Source organism: Erigeron canadensis, chromosome 1 (genome assembly GCF_010389155.1).
Source record: "Erigeron canadensis isolate Cc75 chromosome 1, C_canadensis_v1, whole genome shotgun sequence".
Classification (NCBI taxonomy): Eukaryota; Viridiplantae; Streptophyta; class Magnoliopsida; order Asterales; family Asteraceae; genus Erigeron; species Erigeron canadensis.
The window spans coordinates 26514030-26539697 of record NC_057761.1 but is presented as its reverse complement, the minus strand read 5'-3'; the positions used below and the strand labels follow the sequence as shown (position 1 = coordinate 26539697).

At 33.7% G+C, this 25668-nt stretch overlaps 2 protein-coding genes and 1 long non-coding RNA gene across 5 annotated transcripts; 2 read left to right on the top strand and 1 right to left on the bottom strand.

Moving 5' to 3' along the window:
• Nucleotides 1-1220: 1220 nt before the first annotated feature.
• LOC122603665 (K(+) efflux antiporter 5) lies at nucleotides 1221-9674 on the bottom strand. Its single transcript, XM_043776437.1, has 19 exons — nucleotides 9332-9674; nucleotides 7782-7825; nucleotides 7453-7520; nucleotides 7189-7225; nucleotides 7041-7102; nucleotides 6836-6911; nucleotides 6369-6515; nucleotides 6180-6263; nucleotides 6024-6092; nucleotides 5860-5937; nucleotides 5661-5749; nucleotides 5058-5154; nucleotides 4813-4866; nucleotides 4406-4501; nucleotides 3704-3892; nucleotides 3542-3619; nucleotides 3006-3050; nucleotides 2840-2935; nucleotides 1221-1678 (listed from the first exon to the last, which is right to left on the bottom strand). Exons 1-19 carry the CDS (start codon nucleotides 9540-9542, stop codon nucleotides 1616-1618), a joined length of 1683 nt encoding a protein of 560 aa, XP_043632372.1. The 5' UTR covers nucleotides 9543-9674; the 3' UTR covers nucleotides 1221-1615.
• Nucleotides 9675-12110: 2436 nt separating this feature from the next.
• LOC122585678 lies at nucleotides 12111-14359 on the top strand. Of its 2 annotated transcripts, XR_006321757.1 has the most exons (4): nucleotides 12111-12323; nucleotides 13575-13637; nucleotides 13790-13978; nucleotides 14112-14359. It is a non-coding gene; the product is annotated as an uncharacterized LOC122585678 (long non-coding RNA). The 2 variants fall into 2 exon arrangements; XR_006321758.1 differs by lacking the exon at nucleotides 13790-13978 and having other exon boundaries at nucleotides 12115-12323.
• A 288-nt stretch (nucleotides 14360-14647) lies between these two features.
• LOC122586181 (DEAD-box ATP-dependent RNA helicase 7-like) lies at nucleotides 14648-21514 on the top strand. 2 transcript variants are annotated; one of them, XM_043758287.1, is made up of 15 exons: nucleotides 14648-14716; nucleotides 15530-15770; nucleotides 16528-16662; nucleotides 16746-16892; nucleotides 17091-17202; nucleotides 17358-17428; nucleotides 17868-18022; nucleotides 18112-18223; nucleotides 18520-18621; nucleotides 18720-18780; nucleotides 19118-19286; nucleotides 19379-19475; nucleotides 19834-19928; nucleotides 20639-20772; nucleotides 21133-21514. In XM_043758287.1, exons 2-15 carry the CDS (start codon nucleotides 15570-15572, stop codon nucleotides 21384-21386), a joined length of 1845 nt encoding a protein of 614 aa, XP_043614222.1. In that variant the 5' UTR covers nucleotides 14648-14716; nucleotides 15530-15569; the 3' UTR covers nucleotides 21387-21514. The 2 variants fall into 2 exon arrangements, with proteins under 2 accessions (XP_043614222.1, XP_043614223.1); XM_043758288.1 differs by lacking the exon at nucleotides 14648-14716 and having other exon boundaries at nucleotides 15420-15770.
• Nucleotides 21515-25668: the final 4154 nt, after the last annotated feature.

Here is a 25668-nt window from a genome sequence, read left to right as displayed (position 1 = left end):
TCTTTTTAGATACACATCTTTGTTGTTAGTCAAAGACTTATTGGTTAAATATCAGTTGCTTATATGTATGAGTTTGTTGTTCAATGAGAGCAGGCTTTTTGCACTTCGCATTCATCAAATGCCAACATGTATGAAAGTTTAATATCTTTCATTATGTATGCTTTTTATTTTTATTGTTTTAGTTTGCATAAAGACTTAGATAGCGTCTTAGACATTATTAACCATTGAGCTCTACCTCTACTCTTAATATAGCCAGTGACACTAGGCCGACAGGTATGGTTACCAAACCTTTTACATTCTCCTATTATTTCCTTGTTTGGCCATAGGTCTTTATGAAAGCAGTCTTTCTACCTCTGGGTAGTGACAAATTAAAACTGTCTACATTTCACCTCCCCAGCAGCCATTAAGAGGTTCCCCTGGATAAAGAGTCCCCTATTGTGTATTTTGATGCCCCTAGATGCAGGGATTGGGATCGTGACTTCTTGTTGTTGAGCTTTACCTCTTGGCTCTTGTGGTATAAATTATGAGTAATAATGATCCATCAACCTATAGGTGTGGGTTGGGCTTTGGCGGCCTTCTAAAAATCCAGCTAATTTGATCATGGAAACTATATACTGTACTTGACATAATTTGATCATGAAAACTATATACTGTACTTGACACGGACAGTTGGGTAATAATTATCATAAAAGCAGTTGCAAACAAAAAAAAAAAAAATCATACAACCCGGATGGTAGACTTGTATTTGTACAACTCTTATTAAAAACAAGTAACCAAAGAGAGATCCATATTCTGGCCGGCTGGAGTCGATAATTTGGCTTTGAGCGAGAGTCATTTATGGCTTCTTTATGTAACTCTGGCTATATGTTAAAACTTGTTTTGTTGATCTTTGTTCTCATTCGGATTTTTCAATTATCAAACAACAATTTTTTTGTGTAGCACCAAGTTCAATTATCAAAGATTTCCTTAACCATTGCTAGACGCTTTCCGGCTGTTTCATCAGCTTTTAATGAATCGAATTTGTCTTGATATGAAACCAAGGCCAAGCTCAACACTCTGCCTAAAATTGTTAAGCTTCATTCGCAGCAATATGAACAAAATTAGTTTCAGGTATATTTAGTTCAAAGCAATCACACACATGTTTTTTTTTATTATTATTATTAACAGAATCACGCAGATGTTAGAAACAACAATTAGCCACAAACACAAACACAAAAAAATAAATCAAAAATAAAAAAAATCTGCATTTATATCTCTTCACTGAAAATATAGTTACTGGGACATCTGGTACAATCAAATATACAGCTTTCCACATTTATATGCCAAAACGTGCATATGGCATTCTTGAATAAATGTGCCTCCCACCAAGAAGTCTATCAAAATTGGCTGTTAAAATGTATTGTCACACATTCTACATTAGCACCTACCTAAATGCCCTGTGCACATGTATTACAGATAGACAAAACCCCCCTCTCCTATATGTACATGAATATTCCTAACTAAGTTAACTGCCATATACTACTGTATAGCTAGTAACTCAAAAGGCATCATCAATATCATCAGGACTGTTGTAGCCTACAACTCTTGGTGATGTTAACATGTTGGAGTTTGTGACTCATAACACTCTGTTCCGTTGTTCCGTCATTTTGCTATGTCCTTCAGTCACCAAAGTTTTCTCCTGCAAACAATTGAGTAGAACAGTTTAAGAAAAAAAAAAAGAAGGGCAATTTTCAAATCTTAGATATTTAACATTAAATAACAATGGTAAATTCATAATGCATACAAGATCCACTGCAACAAACCAAAAGCTTTGGGTTATACGTAAAACGTTGCCTTAGATGCCGCATTACCTATTATAGAACTTTATTTTGCAAGGCAATTCTTATAGAACTTTTGGTCAATAGGTTGAACAAAACATCATTTGTTATAAAACTTCAGATTCATAATTATGATTAAAATTATATAATTCCAATGATAATGTTATGTTTAGACTACAATGACTTGGGAGGTTTCATGCATCAAATAATATAGTTTGATGTTTGAACACCTTTGAGCTAATTTGACCCATTTTCTTTTAGGCAAATCTTTTTTATTTTACCCCCTTCGGGCCAACTAGTGATAAAATATGACGTGAAGCACCACCAATTCAAAAGTACATAGGTTAAAGCTGCCACCTCTATATTCACACTAAAAGAGAGTGGCACAGGGAATATATGACAACCCTGATGCCAGTTTAAAAATAATGGATGATGTCAAGAAATTATCATGTTTAATGTCAGCAGCAATAAAAGAATAAAATACAGTCTACTAGAGATGGGAATAGATAGGCCTGAACAGACAAACCCACCAGAACCCGTCACGACCAAACCAGAACGAGCAACGTCACTCGTACAGTCTAAATCTCAATACCCATGTTGTTTTAGGTCAAGTCCGAAACAGATTCAAGAGAAAGCAGACAGACTACATATCTCTTTTAGTTGTGCTTTTACAAGCCAAGTTATGTGAAAAATGTATCTAGGTTTTTTATCATCAAGCTCTACAGAAACTCCTAAATGAATTAGAAATAAGGGAACCACAACTAAAAGGAAAAATCAATGATACTATAGAATTAAGTCGGTAAAAACGATAGTTTGAAGTATAACAGGCAATCATTAAATTCGCCCCATACAATATTATAGGTGTTACAGTTCCGAATTGTTTCTTTGTGGTGGAACTTATCAACTTTCAGTCAATAGTATTGCTAAGAGCTCCAATTCTAAGTGATTATTATGTATAAAACACTTGGCTTCAATCGGAACGCGCACACAAGAGAGAGAGAGAGAGAGAGAGAGAGAGATACCTCAGGCTGTGGGGTGGTATCTGCAGGAAACCAATGCATCAAAACTCCTAAGTGCATGACAGCAGGTATCAGCTTGAAGAGTACAGGAGTTGTCACCTGCACATGAATGTTAGATGAAGAAGAAAATTTTCCGATTAATTTAAGAAAGAAAGTATCGGAAACTAACCAGACTAAGAGCCGTTGTGCCGAGAAGAAGAAGGTACATCTTACCCTAGATGGAGATAAATATTAATTAGCACAGGTTAATAAGATGATCAACACTGAAATGTCTAACAGAAGAACATTTTTTGATATTTCTCTTTCGATATATTGCTATACTTTTCCTCATTTAATATAAAATTATCAGAAGATTTGTGCAATGTAGTGAGACTGATCATTTCTAAGTTGAAAGCGATTAATCCAACAGTTAAAAGTCAGAATTGGACTCAGAATACAGGACAGAACACAAAAGGAATATGTTATTCCTATTAAATGTCCCCATGCACATCAGCCATAAGCCCATAAGATTATAGATACCGCTGATTTGACTAACTTTGGTCACAGATATATGTATAAAGTCTTTCAATACGTAAACAGACTTACTAAAGAAGACTTCAAAGTTCACTAGAAAAGATAACTAAACGATGCTTGCTTAGAGATGTGATTCAAATGTGTGTGTAATATATATATATATATATATATAGAGAGAGAGAGAGAGAGAACCTCAACAAGATGAAGATTTGAGGCACGACTTAATAGGACAAAAGCAAACTCCCCAATTTGAGCAAGCATAATTCCAACCTACAGAAATTACCAAAAGAAAATTCCAAGTAAATTGGATATGTGATCTTTTATCATTCATTGAGATTCAGTAGTCCAACTTACAAGAAACGATGTCTTAACACCATAACCAAAGGCTTTGGTAATGACGGCAGAAACTGTAGTCTTAACAACAATCACCAAAATAACAGATGCTAATAGTATATCCACATGAGTCCACAAGAAGTGCACATGTATCAGCATTCCGATGCTTGATAGAAAAAGAGCTGCAAATAAGTTGCGTATTGGTTCCACCTAAAGACATTCAAAGATTACGAACCATCCATCTAATCAAGTGTACCCATACAGCAAAATGGAAGTTCAAGACTTAATGGAAAACATATCATAACCAATAAACAGAATGACTTACATGCAGGGATATTAGAACTTTGATTTTTCTTTTTTATAACAATTAATATGCATGCGCTATACACAATTTGGTCAGGTGAATTGGTGACAATTTGATATAGGTTGTTTCTAGTGTGGCTTGAGTTGACCTAAGCAACTTTTGTCTATGTTCTACAACTAGTTGATGCGTGAAACATGATTACAGACGAAAGATATTAAAATAATAATAATAATATAATAATAAAAATGATTAAGAAGAAGTCCACATGCTTGACCCATTTGCAAAGTTTCCTTTTAAGTTACTTTTTATTTTTAAATACCAATTAAAAAAATGACCCAAACATATCCATTCAAAAGTCAATTGGTCAAAATTGCTATCACAGGTATGTAAGTTCCAGAAAAAGTTGCATGGTAAATTACCTGATCTAAAGTATGTTGTGCAAAATCCGTTGTAGAAATCATAACACCAGCCACAAAGGAGCCCAGCTCAAGACTTAGCCCCAACTTATCACTGCACTGAAGGATTAAAATACAATGTCAGAGTAGAAACTGGGCACGAACTGTATAAGGTATGAGTTCATGAATAGAACACCAACGATCTATTAATTAATAGTTGCAGAGAAAGCATTGCTTAGATAACAACTATGGGGAAAATATCAACAGGTTTACAAATTCATTCGATAATGAAATTGATCAAGAAAATACTTATGCGATTAAATTTGTATCCTAATTCTTAAAGTAGTTCCCACTAATGAGTTAATTTGATTAATCAGATCCTTGAAAAAATGCCTAAATTTAATGAAGGGTGAAGAGATTGATTAACCTACCCAAGCAGATAATAAGCAAAAAGCTACAGCAGCAAGCTGGTAGAGTTCATTTGTCTGAAGCACAAGAACAAACAGAATTACAAACATATACTAGCAAGCAATGTATCTTAAAGATTAAAATGAAAAAAATACAGTTTAAATAATACATGAACCCGCATAAAGGAAATACCACTGCCGCTGGAGTGCTGTCTAGATTATAAATATTATTGAAAACTTAATAATGGCATGGTCCTGCCATAACTTACTTGAGATGATAGTTGCACCATCAGCTTAAGGAATCGGGGCATGAATGACCATGTCAAAAGTGAAGCACCAAAGAGATATGTTGACAAAGTCATCAGCCTGAAGTGAACAAAAAATGTTTAGCAAAGAAAAATATAGTTAATGTCCCATTCCAGATGAGCTGCTGCGATATGGTACCTAGAGGTGGAAATATGAGCAGATAACCGGGAATGCTTTTTCTTCAAAAGTTATGGTTTCTATAAACTATTAGCATAAAAACTATTGAACTTCGATAATGTCTGATTTTTCAAATACAATGATTTAGAAGACTTATGTGTTAAAAACCCAGCTTGGAGAATTTTGACACATTCAACCCATTTGCTTTTGCTATATTTATCTATTCTACTTGAAAATCATATACAACTCGAATCGTTAAAATTTCCACCTTAACTGTAATGTAATGTTTTGAACAATTTGCATAGAACTGTAGTCCTTTACAGGAAGAGTTGCATAGATGCCTAGTTAAACAGAATTCCCAACAAACAATTCACTGTAAAGTGTGAAGGGGTTGTTGCTGCATGCACATTAATATAAGAAATAGAAAAAGCCAGAAGCAAAAGACTTACAGTTTTCCCATTGATACCAAACCCTGAAAAACCCCACTGTTACCACCCAAAACTGGCAGCAAAGCAAATAGTAAGCCTACAGCACAATCCTGGGAAGGCAAAATGAGTAAATTAGAATATGCATTACAAGCATTTCTTTATTTCTGATCATATATGCTTATATACTCCTCCAATCATGGAAAATGCGGCCACTAGTTACCTGAAAAATGAGTGTCCCAATAGTGACTTGACCATGCAAAGCATTATTACTATTTTTCTCAACCAAAAACTTCACAACCTGAAGAGAGGAAAGCCAAGCACATATTCATTTCCCAGACTAGCAAACCACAAATCAAACAATCCAAGATTGATGAAGTAACAAACCACTGCTGTTGAAGACATTGACAAGAAGCAACCAACAAAAACACCCTCTGAAAGTTCTGCTCCACATAACTGTGCCCATCAATTACAGCGATAAACATTCAATTAAACAGAACCATATGAATTTGTGAAGTTCAATGCAAAGAAGATTACAAGTACCATGGCCAATGCTCCACACAAAAACATTAGAATAAGTATCTGAAGTAAACCTCCAAGAACAGCTACAGGACCAACAGCTTTTAGCTGCATAACAGATAAATGATGCTGACTTTACTTCATGATGAAGAAACTTACGCATATAACTCAAAGAGCTTATGAAAGCAGGCATCTGAAAAGCGGGAAGCATACCTTTGGCATAGAAAACTCCAATCCTAGAGCAAATAAAAGGAACACCACACCAAACTGAGCAAAAGTCTCAACCTGTACCATCTCACTTACATATTTCAAACCACCAGGTCCAATCAAGGACCCCGCAAGAAGATAGCCGACAATAACCTAGCAAAGCAGCCATGGAACAAGGTATTAGTTTCAGGTTGAAGCACAGAGAATATTATGCTCAGACATAACAAAGTCTAACCATATAAAAAACAATCTAATTTTCCATGAAACAATTTTAAACATTAAAAACGCAAGTTGGACAACTTTTGATCCATTTGACCGGCCCATTTCCGTTTAAAAATAAAACCTAGCCTCAATCGACCAATTAAAAAGTAAGATAGTCAAAATTGCCACCTACAGGTTATGATCTGTAGAAAAACTCTTGAAATCTAAGATCAAATACAAACATGAAAAACTTCAAAACTAGATATACAAACCGGTTGTCCAAGGCAGGAACAGATAATTCCACCAATAGCAGCAGAAACAATGATCACCACCAAATCTGAAATCAGCCTATAGACATGAAACACACACAAGAGCTATATCAACTTGATATCCAGGACCACAAACATTTCATCCATAGATACTTGAAACTCAAAATTAATTTAAAAAAGAGTATCTCAAAAATACAAAAGATCTGACCTTACATCTACTTGAAGTATTGGATACTTAGATTTCTTGTTTGATATTACGAACACGTTGTCCTGCAATTAAACAACAGCATATAATGATTATCCAAAGGTAGAAGAGTGAAGCAAATAACATTATAGAGTATCATCTACTCAGTTACCTGTTTGTCTATCAATGTTTGTGTGCCCTCATCTTCACTGTCAGTATAAAAAGGTTCACAAAGTTAGTATGGATGTCTAGTTATATGGAACAGGATCCAAGGTTGTAGCAATTATCTTATCAAAAGGAAAGATAACATTGCAGTGGCATTTGGACAGTGGTAAGGGGAGATATTCTGCTACACTAACTTATACTGTAGTAATCAGAAGTTCAGAACTCAATCAACTGACAGGGGTATACACAATAGGCATGATAAGATACTTACGTCGTCTCTTGAGTGTCATTTTTATTAGCCTTCTCATGTGTGATTTTAGCAACAGTTTCCAGTACAGCCTGCAATATACCATTTGATTAATAATCCTATACTGATATGCAATAACTGAAATAGATGAGATATGCTATTAAATAATTTAAATAAAATAATTCTTAAGCTGCCTATTACAATTTAGATCAAAACCATGATATCACCGAGATATCCTAGTCTAAAATGGTTAAAGTATATTCATAAATATGAAAGTGAAACTAACTACTGTCCTTGAACAGCTGTTCAAATAGAATAGAGCACTGTCTTTGAACTATTAATAAAAATCTTACTTCTTGATCAGCCACACTGTTATTGAAACTGCTTCGAGCAGAACCTACATTATACAAAGGGATAAGTGTGAGATACCACTAAACACAGAAACGACATGAAGAAGAAAATGAAACTCAGTAAGGGCCAACAAATTAGTTCACAGTGATCATGTGATATAAAAGCCGGGTCCGTCACATCATAAGAGGTTGCTAACATAAGGATTTATGAAAAGGTGTAAGGATTCGTACATTAAGCATCATTGCATACATATTTTATTTTATACGTAAATTGTTTTCTCCTATATCAGCTTGTCAAAATAAGTTTCAAACATGTAAAAGGCGTCTACTAATAGCCCACTCACTAAGTCACTATAATGAAGTTTAACTTGACTCACATTGTTAGACAAAGGCACATTTAATAAACCACCCACAATAATAAGATAACAGGGAGTTCATATTTCTGATCAGGCAAGATGCTATGTTGATACTACTGCCACAACAAGTTTGCACATTCTTTTTGTTAACCAATATATAGAGGTAAGATATATTAAATTCTCAATACTATTTTTAGGTTCCAGATTGTAGGTTACTGGATATATAAATAACAAAAATGTTGGAATTTAGTGAGAGATGATGATCAATATATGACTCTTATAACTACTGTGAATTGGGAACACTTTCAAATTGTAGTATTTCGCCCCTGTTATGCCTCAGCTTACATGAAATCCACAATTCGATATTTTAAGGTTACTACTGCAGTTTTCAGGTACTAAATCAAACAGCATAAAGCCATAAACAAAGTGATTGTATGTTGAGAGTTGAGACCCAAAAATCAGATTTTCAGTATAAATTATGTTAAAAGTTGGTTGCAGGAAAAGGGCATCACACCCATTCGTTTTAGCAGTAACCTCTAGACCCCTACAAGGAGATCTACCCAAGATTTATATACGAATGGACACCCCCTGAACCTACCTCCTAATTCTAAAACCTTAACATGCAATCCCTTCAATCTCGAGTAATCCCACAATCACCTCAATAATGCACTCCACTCATAAGACGAAAATCCTTGTTAATCACAAAGCTAGAAATGCAAGCTATAATAACACAATGCTAAAATCCAAAATCCCAGCTCCTGTATAATTTAATTCTTCTGTTTCATTTCATTCACTTCCATTATGAGCTAAATAATCCAAAGATTTATAATCCGAAAATCCTCATTAATCACAAAGCTAGACATGCCAAGTCATCACTCATCGCTAATAATAGCATTCATATCCATATACTAATCACACAATGCCTAAATCCAAAAATTCACTCCCTAATTTGCACTACGAGCAATATATATATATAGTTCCTGTAAAACTTAATTCTTCTGTAACAAATCATGCATTTACACTACGAGCAAGATATACATACATACATATATATATATAAGCGGTTATAATCAGATCTAGACAGTCAGGCAATTGAAATCAAGCTAAATTGCACCTAAATTAAGTAACAAAAGAGATGAATTAATGAACTAAATTTGAATTAAAATAAAAAAAACTTAAATAAAAAGGAGAACTTACTAGCATCAGTGGCGTCATTATCGGAAAACTCTTTCTCTAAAACACGATCAAACATTTTAGCAATACTGCCGTCATCGCCGGACTCCGGCGCCGACGAATTCACTAAACTTCCATAAAATCTCTCTCTTGTTTCCTTATCAGATCTCGCAGAAACCTTTACAATCATCAATATCGTCATTATCATCAAAACTGTGGCGAATATTCTCGCCATTGTTAGAAACTGTTGATAGTAAATGTGAGAGAATTCAAATTGGTTGAATTTTTCAATAGTCAGAACTGATTCTTGCTTTCTTTCTTTCTTTCTGGATGGAAAGAAACAGAAAGAAAGAAAGAAAGAGTGTGAAAAAGAAACGGTTTTGACGTAAAATGATGGCCAACACAAATGGGGGTTCGTTGTGATTATTATTTTATTTTATTTTGTTATTAATATTCTATTCTAAGATATACAAATTGATTGATAGATTTATTATTAACTATAATAATATAATAATAATTATTATTATTATAATCGGCAATTGAGAGAATATATTCAGGCGGGAGGAATATATTGTTGACACGTAATTTTCCTTTTAATGTCCGATCCATGGATCTTATTAGACTCCGAGCAATTTAGAATTTTTTTTTAACGACATTTTATTTTACTCTTACTATTAAAATACATGTATGTTGGGAGATCAGGACTCTCGAAAAACTCCCGATTAATCCAACTCATAAATGTGAACAATAAAACTCGAATCAAGGTGGATCATCCCAAGATCAAAGACCTTGTAACTGCAATGAATTTTATGAAAAAAATCTCATATGTTTATCATTAAAAAACAGAACTTAAGACTTTTAAGTAGATACCTCTTCACAATTTTCAAACAATTTTCAGTTGATTTGTGCCTTATTTACTAGTTGATACATAATAACCAATTCGAATACTTGTGATTAAAATGTTAGGTACTATAATACAATGTACTTATGATGTGATTTTATTATGGTTTTCTAGTTTCTAATTATTACTCGTATTATAAATTAAGGGAGGAGTAGAAGCGGTATCAAAAAAAAATCTTAAAAGGGTTAAAATTAAAATTTTCATGAAAAATAAATCTAAAAGGGACAAAATATTACAGACCTATAAGAAAGTTTCAAAAATTTATAAGAAATTTAAAAATACATGACAAAATATAAATTTGGAGAATAACATTAACCCCCTTTGCCTCCATGTAACACCGCCCCTGGTGGGGAGGTTTTGGTTTCTCATAGCATAAGTCTAATGGGTCGAGGCTAAAGAAATAACAAACTTTTTCAAAAAAATATGTTGTATTCATTTGGTTCGAAATAAAACAAATAGTACAAAATCAGGTTGTTACGTATACGTTTTTTTTAGTACAATATACAACAACACAATCATGTTTATGTTTATTCTCGAAAATGACCAAAAGATAAAGATGTTGTAAACAAAATTAAAAAATAAACCCCAAAACATATAACTAAAAATTTATGTTTATGTATATATTGATATAGGTCTATAAATTAATAAAATATACATTGATGAGGAAAGATAAATAAAAGTAAAAAGTTAATGATAGAATTTTAGTTTTTTAAAAATGATGATTAAGTGAAAACTAAAATTGTTAAATTTGAAGAGGAAAAGAAATAATAACCATTCAAAAAACCAATTAACTATTTTGCTCCTATGCAATGAAAAGAGGGTGATGACGTTGAGTGGCGCAGGTGATTGATTTAAAGAGAGTAGTGAAGACATTTTATAAGATAAATGACTAATGATATAAATGCATTTTGTCATGTGGTGGTGGCGGTGACCGGCGGTGATGACGTCGAGTGGCGCAGGTGATTGATTTAAAGAGATTAGTGAAGATATTTTAAAAGATAAATGACTAATGATATAAATGCATTTTGTCATTAAAGGGTGAAATGATCATTTGATGTGTATCAAAAATCTAAGCTTTTAACATGGGGCTAAAATTATCATATAAACGTTATAGATTATAGATTATAGTACATTATGAATAATCTCATAAACATAAAGTCTTTGTTTCATTATATATTATTTATATTGTAGTCTCATTAAACGTAAGGCTAATGAACAGTGCCACTGTCACATGACGCGATTATATTGGTTCACCTTTACTCTACGGTTACTATTCAGATCTTGTTATTTCGGATCCCGTTAAAGTTATTTTTTTCGGTTTCTCTTGGTTTTTTGCATAGTTTTTGTGACACCCGTCAAATTTCAGGTGGACAAAACTTGGCATTCATTAATACTTATAATTGTAGATTGTAATAATTATATACTTATCTAGTCAAGACAATGTAAATCTTATATATATAAAATATATATATATATATTAATTATAAATCAAGAAAACAATAAATAAAGTAATAAAAAGAGTTATTAAAATTATAAACTTTAAACATTTAATTAATTTATATAAAATTAGTATACCTTAGCAAGGTAGATTAGTAAGATGAATGGTGGTGATTAAGTCAACAAAAAGTCCATTCTAGATCTAATTTCAACTTGAGATTCTCAACACATTGCTAAAGTCCAGGTGAACTTAAACTAGGCATTATTATTATTATTGTTACAAAATGAACACAGCAAACATAAATGGATATCCACACATCTACTTAACTCATGCTTAACATGGAACTAGACTTGTTACCCCAACCAAACCCCCAAAACCGTTCCCTTCCACCAAAATATCTAAACCCACTTGTCCCTATATATATACATACCTCATATAAGGTAATGGTCCCCTCATACTTTCATTTTATTTCATATATACTTATAAATATATATATATAAAAAGGGAAACAAACAAACAAGTCCTTGACTCCTTCTCTCTCCCTCCACCTTTCTTACTATTCCGACCAGCCAGCCATCACCGCCGGCAGCCACCAACGGAGCAGCGGCACAGCACCACCAGTACACCACCGAACCCCCACCACACTGCAACAACATCTAGTCATCTTAAATCAATAGGTTTAACTCTTTTCTTGTTTATTTTGGGTTTTATTGAAGACCCACTTGCTATCATTTGGGTGTTTAACCTTTGGTTTTAAACACTTTGAATGATGGTAGGAACAAGAACATGAATTATTCACAAGTTTATCTTTATCATATCTCTCTACCTTATTCATCACCTTAAAAATGTTATGTATTTCTCTATATTATTAGTTGTTGGGTTTCATATGTATATTCTTTTACCCATATTTTTGTTGTAATTAATTATGTATATTATGGGTTTGGGTTGGGAGAAACCAACACTTAAAGCTGTTAACCGATTACTACTATTATATTTTATGATGAATAAAAGGGTTAAACTAATATGATAGTATGGTTTAGGCAGATTAAGAATAAGAGGTTATAGTTCAAGGAAGTCCTTTTTAACCATAATAAAGAGAAATGATTGTAAAAGCCAAATAAAATATTAGTTGTACTTGAAATGTTGAATCTCACGTATGAATTATCGGAATATGAAAGTGGCTTCATATTTCTTTCTTTTATATCATGGTGGTGATGGGTAGTGTGGGGACCAAAATATGTACAACTATCTTACTAACTTCAAAATAAATAGAAAATGATATATGGTCAAGGTTTTATATTGTCTTTCTAAAAGTGATGACAAGCTTTTAAGCAGATACTTTTGTATTTTTTTTTTAGTAAACTTTAAGCATGAACTATATTTAAAACTGTTTTAGTATTTGTGAAACAACAAACACCAGAACCTCTTATTTGGGAGAAAATATTGAATATGCATCTAGGAAGTTAATTTATGAACATGGAGTAGACTAGATACATACTAATGACTTTTCATTAAAAATGATAAAACGATATATTCATTGTACCCTCTAAAACTTTATATAATTATTCATTATATAACTAGTTAAATACAAAAGTGAAAATAATATTACTTCCAACACAAAATGCATCATGACAATCACGATCCTAAAGCTGTCGAAATTTTCGAAACATACAAATACAAAGTATACCTTTGTATTACTAATACAAGAAGATGTTATTTTATAAATAAAGCACTATTTAAGATAGAGATATTCAAATAAAAGTTATTTATCAAACTTTAAATAACTTTGAGAATATATTTTTTTCATAACAAATTACAATAAATTTAGACAATAAATATACCGACTCTTTACTTGATGATGAAAAGCTTTTAGAATAATTATGATTAAAACATATTATTAAGACAAATATTTAATTTTGTGCATTTAGGTTAACGTCACACATTTGGAAATTTACTCGCATTTATACTTACCACGTTCACAAATCTCTAAGGTGAGTTTTCATAGCCCCGCTTTATTTAATTATTATTGGGGTGAAATACATGCTCTTTACTTGTATGATGGATACGAGTACTTTGAAAAGTGTATACATAGATTGTACTAAGTTACTCTTCACTTAATGCCTCACTATCATGAAACGGTTAGTTATGGACATAAACGTGGATATATTGGGTAGCGCTATTTGGGATTGACACTCCCCATCCGGGTTGGTAGCTCCAACTTGACCTGTACGGGCGAATGGATGCATATATATTTGGAAAACTTGAGTACTCTGAACAAGTACTTACTTGAGGCACACCACTGTCAAGTTTCGTTTCGTGAGCTTAGTTCAATGTATACTCTCTTTACTTTAGCATTGTTTTTAGACAATAGCTACTCGGAAATCTTGTGGTTCATGGAACCTACTTTTATAAAAACCTATGGAACTCACCAACTTTATGTTGACAACTTTTAGCATGTATTTCAGGAAATTAGACGAATTGCTATGACTTGGAATGCCTACTGTTGCATGCGCTAAGGACAGCTTAAACCGTCTCTCAGACCTTAGGAAATTGACTTATCAATTTGCTAAAGTCTTTATCTTATTATTTTGTTTAATAATCTAATGTTGTAAGAACAAATTTCTATTTCAAGTATTCTATTATTATGTTTATCAAAACGATGATATTTCTAAATGTATTTCAAAAACGACACGTTTAGTGGTCGTTCATTATATCTTATGTTGTGATTACTTGAAAAGTCGCACCCCATGTCGTACCCCATCTTGGGGGTGTGACAGTTTTTTCTTTTGCTTTTGTGTAATCTTCTATTGGATCATCGTATACCCCACATCACTATTTAGATCTTGCCATTATAGATCCCGTTTGGGGTTTTTTCTTGGTGTTTATCATAGTTTTTTGGTTTTTGTGTTCTCAACTAATTATTGGAAACTTTTACTCAATATTTTCTAAAGTAGCGAGCTAGATTTCCCACCTAGATTTCGGTAGAGCGTATGGTTGATACTCGTTCCGACCCGCAAAGTAGCCAGACTCAGCAGACGAGTATTTCTTCTTTCAGATTCTCGGCAGACAGGTATGGTTTTTCTAAACAATTCTCATTTTCCGTCTTGCACATCTTTGTGGCCGGAGGTCCCTATGGAAGCAGTCTCTCTACCTATGTGTAGAGATAAGACTGTCTACAACTTACCTCCCCCATACCCCGCGCAGGGATTGAGTTCTGTTATTGTTGTTTTACTCAATATTTTGTTCTTCCTTTGTTTTTGTTTTTTCCATTTTATTGCACAAACAAAATATATGTATTCGATATTGCAAACTTTTTTACGTGGTTTTCTTAGTTTTCCCGCACAAACATTTTTTGTTTTGTTCAAGTTATTTCTTAGTTTGTTCGCACTTTTTTTCTTTTGGATTTTTAAATAGTTTCAACATAAGTAAACTATCATAGCAAAACCGTTTCAACACGACAATGCGGGACCTAAACCTCACTAGTTCAACATTAAAAACGATCGATAACAACAGTGTCGATGACAAAAATGAGGTTAGATAATAAAATGTGTCAGCATATAGTTATTTATCGACTTTATCGATTACAACAGTGTCGATAAACATAAAGTCTTTCGTTCCACGTATTATTTTTATTAAAAAAAATAAAGGAAAAAAAAAAAAGCAAAGTTGCCACGTCATACTCCATATTCAAGTAATTAATAAAAGAATTTTCAACAGAACTAGATCATGAGATATACTCAAAAAAGTTGATCCATTTTCTAACTCAAGATTCTGCATTAATTACGTACGTTCATGTTCTTCAATTTGTGAATTTTACGTAAGATAAAAGTGTTATGGATTTGTTTATAATAGATTTTATTTCATTTTTGAATATATGTTAAAGAGTATGAATATGATTATTGAAGACGATTAAAAGGAAGAATATGAAATCAATGGGAATGCATGAATATAATGATAGTGTTAATGATAAGAATCCAAATTCGGTATCGAATTTCAAGATATCAGAACCATTAAGGAACGCATTGGAGATGAAGGGGATTGAATCTTTGTTTCCTATTCAAGCTCGTACGTTCGAATTAATATATGACGGTCATGATTTGATTGGAAAGGCTAAAACTGGCCAGGTATTTCTACTATTTGAAGTTGTATACGAGATTCATAATTATGACATTTGTAATGTGTGAAACTTGGGTTATGATATAGTAAGAACTCTCAACATCATTATTGTGATGTATGGTTTGTTAACTTAGCATGGATTCATGAAGTGTTTTATATGTTCATCGAATTACTGTTTATAATTTACGATTAATGCAAGTTTTATAGGATAATGAAGTACATATTGCATACAATATAGTCTAATTTGCCGGGTAATACCTTTTTCTATTCTACGGTTAACTTTGGACAGACTAAATTAATACATAAAAATAATACTAAATATAGTTCTTGGGGGTTGGGGGAAGATGGCAGCCTTCGCCCCCATGTGCTTCCGGTACTGGTAGCAGCTTGTGGTAGTTATGTTATCTTGGCCCGTTCCTAAAGCTTTCATTACCGTGTTGGGACATTATAAAAAGTGTTACTACTAAATTGTATTATTTTGTAAAATATGCTGCTATTTTATGGGATTGTTTTTTAGGTTATAGTGGATTTTTTTGATAACGGTTATTTTTAGTAATATGAGATGAATTATAAAGAAGTTTGGATCACTAGTAGGTTAGTAGCATATTTAGGTTTATGCATTTGGATATGGAAGAGTGTAATCGTTTGTTTTGGGTTATTTTCCCCTTCACGAAATTGTGTTTTAATGCTTGGTTTCAATATGATCATTTGTGGGACTGTGGCAAAAGAAAAATAGAAAGTTTCAGTTAAACTTTTAACAAACAGGGTAAAACATTAGCATTCATTTTGCCGATACTAGAGTCCCTAACAAATGGACCTGAGAAAGCATCACGGAGGAGTGGTTACGGTCGAGCACCAACAATTCTTGTGCTTCTACCTACAAGGGAATTAGCAAAGCAGGTATATGCTTTAAGTCATTGTTTAGTGTTATTACGAACAGTCGAACACCATCTTGTAGACAATTAATGTTGCTTTTGTTATAGGTATTTTCTGACTTTAAATACTATGGTGATGCGGTGGGATTGACATCGTGTTGTTTGTATGGTGGAGGTGGAGCGTCAATTTCTCCTCAAACAGCACAACTGAAAAAAGGGGTGGATATAGTTGTGGGGGCCGTCGGTCGTGTTAAGGTATTAGTTATCTTTAAAAGAGGTTTCAATTTTTTTTTCAATAGCTATGTTCCAAGATATAGATGGATTCTATGCATTCTTATGTTGTGAGTTCAAGTATTTTATTGACACCGGCATATCGGTTTTTGATGATCTTAAAAAGAACTTAAGACTTACATTTCTACATTTAACTCGTTATGCAATACGGTAATTGTGTAGGATCACATAGAGAGAGGAAATCTTGATTTCAGTTCTCTGAAGTTCCGCATTCTTGATGAAGCTGATGAAATGTTGAGGCAGGGATTTGTTGAAGACGTGGAGTATATTCTAGGTAATCGTACATATCCCTACTTATCATTTATGATCAAATCATTTCAGTTGTACCGGTATATGTTATAATTGTAGATTGCCAAATATTTCATAAATGTTATAATGGTAACCGAAAAGATCTACTAAATCATGTTGTTGTGGTTTTTAACTTCCAAGGCAAGGTCAATGATGCAAGCAAAGTTCAAACTGTTTTGTTTAGTGCAACTTTACCAGCTTGGGTAAACCATGTAAGTCTATCTAAAGATTCTCGATTTCTCATATTCTTATCTAGGTTCAGTTAGTTGAATATATGATGTTTCTTTCATAGTGAGCTCACAAGAAATCATATATGGCATATCACCAAAATAGTTAAAGTGGTAGTTTCATAAATGGGTCGATTCGGGTTTAGATTTATTACAAATGGAACAGATCAAACGGGGCTAGAGTTATGCACATAGTCTACTCTGTATGCATATAACCTCCTAAATTATTTTAATCAAAGATTTTAAACTTTTGTGCTATAATATTGCTTTTGTAATCCTAGTGAAGCGAACCCAACATGACTCATATATAGAAATGACCCATTTCAATCCAAACGCATTACCCAACTCACCCGACCCGCCTGTCTTGCCACCTCTACAAAATAGTATCATGAGCATCATGGCAACTTTTTTGTTTCTTTCCTAGATTGCTTCACAGTTTCTGAAAGCGAACAAAAAGACTGTAGATCTTGTTGGTGTGGAGGTAATGAAGGCCAATGAAAACGTGAGACATATAATCATGCCTTGCTCTAGTTCAGCAAGATACCAAGTTCTTCCTGATATAATTCGCCATCATAACAGGTAGTTATTTACAGGTTATAATTGTTACAAGTTTTATGTACTTCTGAAAAATGTACAATGTTCTTATATTTTCTGCCAATTATCTGTAGTGGAGGACGAACCATTATTTTTACAGAAACAAAAGATTATTGTTCTGAACTTGCTGGAGTGTTGCCCGGAGCACGACCATTGCATGGGGATATACAGCAGACTCAACGCGAGGTACACACTATCAAAATACGTACTTATCCTTCTATTATCATGCATTCTGATAATGTGTTCTTGGAGATTGTACTACTCCTAAGGTAGCTTTTTTTTGCGTAAAGTACTCCTAAAGCTGTTGTCAATGTAGAATTGTCCAACACCGAACTAGTAGATTGGACCAATAACTTCCATCATGGTTTTATGTTAATGACAACAATCTGAAAAAGGCTAATATTGGAGATGGTATACTTTAAGAATAAGAATGTATCTTAATTATATTTTTTAATAACTAGTAGTAGTGATATTTTGAACAGGCAACACTTGCAGGGTTTCGATTGGGGAAGTTCCTGATACTAGTTGCCACAAATGTGGCTGCACGTGGACTGGATATAAACGATGTTCAGTTGATTATCCAGGTTTGATACATATGTGAGAATCAAATATTGGATACATATATGCAATTGTATATTTGATCTTATTCATATGAGCATATGGCTACTTTTTCATTATGTAGTGTGAACCACCACGTGATGTTGATGACTATATTCATCGATCAGGAAGGACAGGAAGAGCAGGTAATTCTAACTATCAGTTTTCTTTGTTATTATTATTAGAGGAGGAAATTTCTTCCAACTTATTAAGAATGCTTTGAATTGGGCTATTGTTAATTTTAAACGAATCAAATAGAATTATTTTGGTAAAAGAGAAAAAGTCAGTGTTCAGAGTCACCCGCAGTTGTATTTTTAATCCATACAACCTTCTCAGTCGTTTATTGATGTCCTACCAGTTTGACATATACTGCGAGTTAACTTATTTTTGGCACAGACCAAGTTCAACTTGTTACCGGCCTATTTTGCAACCTCTACTGTATCTAAGTTGGTGATTTTGAGTATAACACTTTCAACTTTTAAGGAAATTCTGGTATTGCCATTACACTTTATGAGCCAAGGAGAGCAAATATTTCTAAGTTAGAGAGAGAAGCTGGTGTAAAATTCGAACACGTGTCAGCTCCTCAACCATCCGATATCGCCAAAGCTGCTGGTGTGGATGCTGCAGAAGCTATACTTCAAATCACGGATAGGTATCACAAATCCTTGTAGTTGGTTATGCTGAGTACTTGATTCCTCTACTGATTTATATATAATATACATACATAAAATTATGAAAATGCAGTGTGATCCCCGTCTTTAAGTCAGCTGCTGAAGATCTCTTGAACACTTCTGGTCTCTCACCTGTAGAACTGCTCGCTAAGGCGCTTGCCAAGAGCATTGTGAGTGTCATACTTTTTCCTCTTTTTTACCATCCTTTATAGAGGTCGTAATTTTGACCCGTTTGCTTATGCATGACTAAATTTGGTTTTTAGTCTATCCTTAAATGGTCATATAAAAAGTTTTTAGCTAAAAAAGGTAACAAGGCAAATTGGCTGTACCAGTCGAAAACTTCAAGTCATATTTTATTACATAATAGCTTCCTAGATTGCATTAGCTTAAAATATTGGATTATGAGTGTAAGTATGCATTAAGAAAATGAGCAAAAAGGTGTTTTGGGGCTACTATTCTTTTGCATGTATCTGTGTGTGTGTTGAGTGTCTGACTAAGAATTTTACATCTGCTTGCTACTTTTTGCAGGGTTATACACAGATCAAGCAAAGATCATTACTAACTTCCATGGAAAATTATGTGACAGTACTTCTCGAGGCTGGAAGACCCATTTACACGCCTTCGTGAGCATCTGATTTTCATCTTTATTTACCGCTGTCGTGCGTGTATTGCTTATGGCCCATTATTCCTAGAGGTGGGAAAATAGGACTGTAACTAGTCAAATGGATAATTTCAGTATGTGCCTGGTGTTGGTTTAGGCCCATAATCACAACCTCAAACTCACTTATGTAATTTGCATAAGAAAGGAACTTTGCTGCTTTCAATTCTACTTACAATAAAGAGAGTACATAAAACCTACTGCTGCTATGCTATTAATAAAGAAACAAAACAAATAAGCATATAATAAAACCCACTCACTCCTATACTATACCCACATTCCAGTTCATTAACCAGTACTCGGCCAAGGCAAGACCACTTACATCCCATGATCCGTTAGTTGTTTTATGGCCCATTTATCTGTCAAAGCATGACCAACCCAACATCAAGTTGGGTTCACCAGGAATATCTTTGCTATCTATTTAAAAACCAGTGTGTCAAGCTTTTGGAACAAGATGATTAAGGAGGTTTTAAGTCTTAAGAAAACAATAGGTGACTTTTGACCCATTTGTCCTGTTTTATAAAGCTAAATTTATTGATGCTACCCATTTTACCCATTAGAAAGAAGCTATAACTGTAATCAAACCATCACGATTAGATGCAGAACGAAATGGATTAAAATTTCTATTCTAATTCTTAATTGTCATACCCAAATGTTCTTTAATCCTTTTTGCAGTTTTGCTTATGGTGTCTTGAGGAGGTTCTTACCTGAAGAGAAGGTTGAGTCCGTTAGAGGTCTTGCATTGACTGCTGATCAAAAATGTGCTGTTTTTGATGTTGCTGTTGATGATTTGGACACATTCCTTGCAGGTATCAGGTGTTATCAATCATTCACCATCGTATTCTAGGTGTTGCAAATTCAATTCATTATGAGTAAATGGGTCGATCTGGGTCAAACATGTGTCAAGTTGACAAAATATGTTTTCAACTACATACAGCCTCATAACTTAACTTTTTTAAAAAATCGTAGTAATAAGATAGCATCTTATGAATTATGATAAATTTCTACACACTTATTATTTATTCAATTCAAAAAGAAGGGGGAACTCATATGTATTTGGCTTGACCCAACTAAACTCTTTGTGGGATATTGCATTTTTTAATACATTTTTTGTGTCTTCGTATACATACTACTGACGGAATCGTGTCATCTTATCGTGCTCAATATAGGGCAGCAAAATGCCGGTGGTATAAGGTTAGAGGTGGTGAAAGCATTGCCACCATTGCAGGAAAAAGAACAGTCAAGGGGGCGATATGGAGACAGCCATGTTGGATATGGTAACAGAAGAGGCGGTTCTGGTAGTGGCAATGTTGGTGGGTTCTCACGAGGTGGACGAGTTGGTCTATCAGATGGTCGTAATGACAGGTTTCTTAGAGGTTCTAGCGGCGGAGGTAGAGGCCGAGGGGCCTATAGAAAATGGTAAAGCTCCACCGAACAGATATTTAGCTGTAGTTTTTCTGGTGGCCACAACCCATCCAAGTTATGTAATCAAATTGTTGCCAAGAGCCCAATTGAATTTTGAGATGAAATAGGAACTTATGATTTAGAAAACCCGGCATAAGAGCACTGTTTTCTTTACAAATGTATCAGTGAGAATTTCAAAATATAATGTAGCTTAGATTACAATGTTAAAAAAAAAAAAAAAAAAAAATAGTGAAGAAGAAATTCTTCTGACTTCTCTGAGCTCTAAACAAGAAATACAATACAGTACAATGGAGGCATAGGTAAATGTTTAATGTCATATTGACTGATTCAATTATATTGAGCATCACATGTTGTCAAGTATAAGTGTATAGTTAACCCAAAAAACACTAGGGAACTTGGTCCTCTCTTTACTCTAGTTTAACAACAGATTTCATTAGAAGTTAGAAGTAGATATTAGGGAGAAGATAAAGTTACATGAAAAGAAGAGGATTTTTAAGCCACTTGTTTCTACATCTAAAACTACAGCATACCATAAATACAGATAGATGACAATCGAATTGGTATAGGTGGTAAAATGGGTGGTTTTGGGTGTCAAAACGGGTTTGGGTTGAAAAAGATTGTTGAAAATCTATCAAATGAATTCAGGTGAAAATGGTTTCATTATAATGGGCCTGGGTCAAACGCACTATCTACTTAAGTTATTATAATCTAATCGGGTTGTAAGATAAATTACATCTTAAAAATACAGAGTATGTTGGAAGTAGCTATCTTTTGAATTTCCGATCCTTAAGTTGAAAACGAATAATGTTAAAATAAATATAGATCCAGCTTTTGTGCTTGTAAATTTTTTGAAAGTTTTGGTAAATGCCCGCTGAAATTGTTTGAGCTCAAGTCAATAATTGAAAGCTTAGCAGGGATGCTAATTCAAGATGTTTACCAAAAGTGTCTCAAACCCGTCCAATAGAGAAATGTTGTGTATACAAAACTAAATACAAACAAATTTTTACAAATGAGGGCTCCATAACTTGTACTAAATTTCCTTCTTTATAAAATTTGTTTTTCCAATTGAATTTATAAAGATGAACAAGTAATTATCCATCAGATTGACTTTTTTTTAGGCAATCTGCTAGCGTTTCTTGATTTTTCAAGTAATCAAGTGAATACACAGTTGTAACTATCATTTTGTGGTTCTATCGGATTATGCTAGAATCTTGCCATCTCTTGAATATTTTGTGTTACTCTATGAATCAAAACTTCAGTTACATATGAAAAGGACATATATATATATATGTTTCAATGGGCGTCGTCCATCACAAATGGTAGCAAGGAATGAATATTTTCGACGTTGTACTATCTGATCAGGCTTATGCAAATGGAATGTTCAAATGTATTTGACGGAAGATTGTTGATCGACTATAATGTTAGCAAGAGTTGTTTTTTATAATGCTATGGAATTAGCTTTTAAAGTGAGATTACGTACATAGGACGGGTTGATAAGTAATTTGGTTTATGAAGGCTTTAGCTCACAAATAGTTGTTTTGAGGTCATGAGAACATATTGAGCAGATGTTATGGCATGTTTGAGCACTAGATTGAAGAGTGGAGAAAATTTCTAGCTTGCGAAGAAGTTTAGCATACATAACAAACATATATGATCTAATTATATGTTTTAATTGAATGTGTTAGCATATATGCCTATTGTATAGCTTATTCTATAAAAATGCAAATGATAAGCAAGGCTTGGTATAGACTTCATTTTAGTTGTGTTTCAAACTGGATTTGTATATTACCTAGTGATGTTCATTAACTGTGTTTTAAGTTTTCTTTCTGTTTGTTTCTCAAGCATGAATAAAACACTTCTTTTTTTATTTTGAGAAAACAAAATTTCGTTTCTTTTATTTTATTTTGAGAAAACACAATCGGTTTATAGCGTTGTTGTGTGACTGAACAAACAACAACGAAATGCTGTGACTATGAATTAATTTTGTTCGATTATTGATAATTCAAATCCCTTCTTCAAGATCTGGTGCGATCATCTATTTGAACTAGTTCCTCCGAATCCGTTTACTTGCAATTTCTCTGAAGTTGTATATGCAGTTTAGGTGTTTTTTTAGTTGTGGAGCCATCATAGACACTTGGCATCATTTGATTTGTTGATTTTATTTTTTACAAAAGATGTTAGGTGGTAAAAATTTATTGATTAAATAGGTAAAAAAAATTTATATGTGTACAAATTAAGATATAGATTATACAATTCGACCATTTAAGTAATTTTTTCAAGTTATTTTATTTTTAATTTTCTTTCTTTGATTTGATTGTTTGGACGTGAGTTTGTAAAAAATTGTATGTGATAGTATATCTATTATCTTGACGAGTTACACATGGCCGCTTAAGTATGTCTTTTATTGATCGATGGATGAGAAATAGAATCAGGTTGATAGAAAAGCAAAGATGGTCTCGTTTTGTCTTTACATGGCCAAAAAAGAAATTATGTTCAAATATTTTAGCTCCCTACCAACAATCAAAATGAAAATCTCACATTCTCCACCAATCACTATCTAATAAGTACCGGAATATGGCCCATCACCTCTGAGCTGTCACTCCGCACTGATGTCACCTTAGTTAGCTCACCCCTCCTCTTTTCTTCTTACTTCTTTCATATTTGTGTCTAAAACCCCCATTTTTTTCCCTCTAATCTCTGCAAGCAAAATTCACCCACACCCACTGTAACATTCGCGACTTTTGACCTATGTTGACTTGTAACGAAACGAAATTTAAGGTATGATTAAATGATAAATTCCGGAACGTTTTGACATGTTTTAACGTAACGTTGAGTTAGATTATGTTTACAGTCTCGTTTTAGCGTTTAAATGGGTAACGGATAGCTATTGGTCGAAGTTAGCGGAGCGGGAGCCACATTTGGACCTCTGTAGGCCAGCCCCCAACTCCCCCCCCCCTTCCTTTCCCTTTTCATTTCTTTACTCACTCACTCTCTTTCTCTACCCTATCTTTCTTCCCCTTTTCCCTCAAATGAAAGAACACACACACTCTCTCTCTCTGGAAAATCGTCACATTTTTTGAATTTTAAGCAAGAAATTGTTAGGGGCTTTCATCATCTTCATCATCTTAATAACGTATCAAAATTTTGAACTTCAAGATGCAAGAAATCTTCACTTTCGGGTCAAAAACGGGCTTGAGCTTTTGGTGCAAGATTTGGTAAGTGAAACTCATCCTTTAATCATCACTTCATACTTATAAACTTATTTCTAGTTGTAACCATGTGTTTTCGGGTCACAAATCGAGCCAAAAGTCGAATTAGGGTTTGTTGGAGTTTGTAATGGGTCAAAGCGAATTTGAAGTTTGATTTGATGTTTAGATATGAAATCTTGGAATGGGTTGTGTTCATTTGAGTTTGTTTATGTCAAAATGTGTGGATTCAAGCTTGAAATTGGGTCCTAGATCCTCCTTGGTCGATTATGGGGTCAAAATGGGTGTTTTTGGGCCGTTTATGGTGATGGCGCAGTGGGAAGGGTCAGACCCCACTGCGGCGCAGTGACATTTTTCTGGTCATATGTCAATTTCAAGCGCTTATAACTTTTGATCCGTAAGTCTGTTTTAGGAGTATGACCTATCATTGGAATCGTGAGAGAGTATACTTTATCATGGTATAATCCTTATATCTTGAATCCACTGCCATTTTCAAAAATGATGTGATAAAGTGTCCTTGTTCATATTCGGTTGAACCAATAAGACACTTTAGGGTTGTGACGTAATCGAGTTAAGTCCCAATTGTCCTCTAAGGTTGATTTGCTTTTCTAAAACCTACTAAGGGTTTGACACGTGATTTGTAATGTATATGTTTATAGGTGGTGCACACTAAGCGATTGTTGGACGTTATAACTCGATTATAACTTGTACTTAGCTTGCATATCCAATCAAGGTGAGTTTCATAAACCCTCCCTACTCAATTGAGATTCGGGCTGAAAAGTGTACGTGCTTGTTATTGTCGTTTAATCGATTGATTGATTGTTTGATTAACGTATTGACTTGTTGCTCGGTTAATTATGCTTCCGTTTATGAATACTTGTTGTGGTTTGGGTAGTTGTACATACATGGAAGACGGTTATACTTTCAATGAATAGGAGATGTGGTGGGAAGGCTGCGGGTGACCCTATATATAAGCATCAATGATTCCTTGAAATTAGAATCGTAAGAAGTGTATGTGCATTGTGTTGTTGATTGATGGAAAACGTTTTGATAAGGATCGGGACATAGGATCTC

Coding starts and splice junctions, on each gene's coding strand:
- LOC122603665 (XM_043776437.1), bottom strand. CDS start 9,542: ATGGCGAGAATATTCGCCACAGTTTTGATGATAATGACGATATTGATG. Junction 5,938..6,023: donor CAATGTCTTCAACAGCAGTG/GTTTGTTACTTC, acceptor TCCTCTCTTCAG/GTTGTGAAGTTTTTGGTTGA. Junction 3,893..4,405: donor CACAACATACTTTAGATCAG/GTAATTTACCAT, acceptor GAATGTCTTTAG/GTGGAACCAATACGCAACTT.
- LOC122586181 (XM_043758287.1), top strand. CDS start 15,570: ATGAAATCAATGGGAATGCATGAATATAATGATAGTGTTAATGATAAG. Junction 18,224..18,519: donor TACAGCAGACTCAACGCGAG/GTACACACTATC, acceptor TATTTTGAACAG/GCAACACTTGCAGGGTTTCG. Junction 19,929..20,638: donor AGACCCATTTACACGCCTTC/GTGAGCATCTGA, acceptor TCCTTTTTGCAG/TTTTGCTTATGGTGTCTTGA.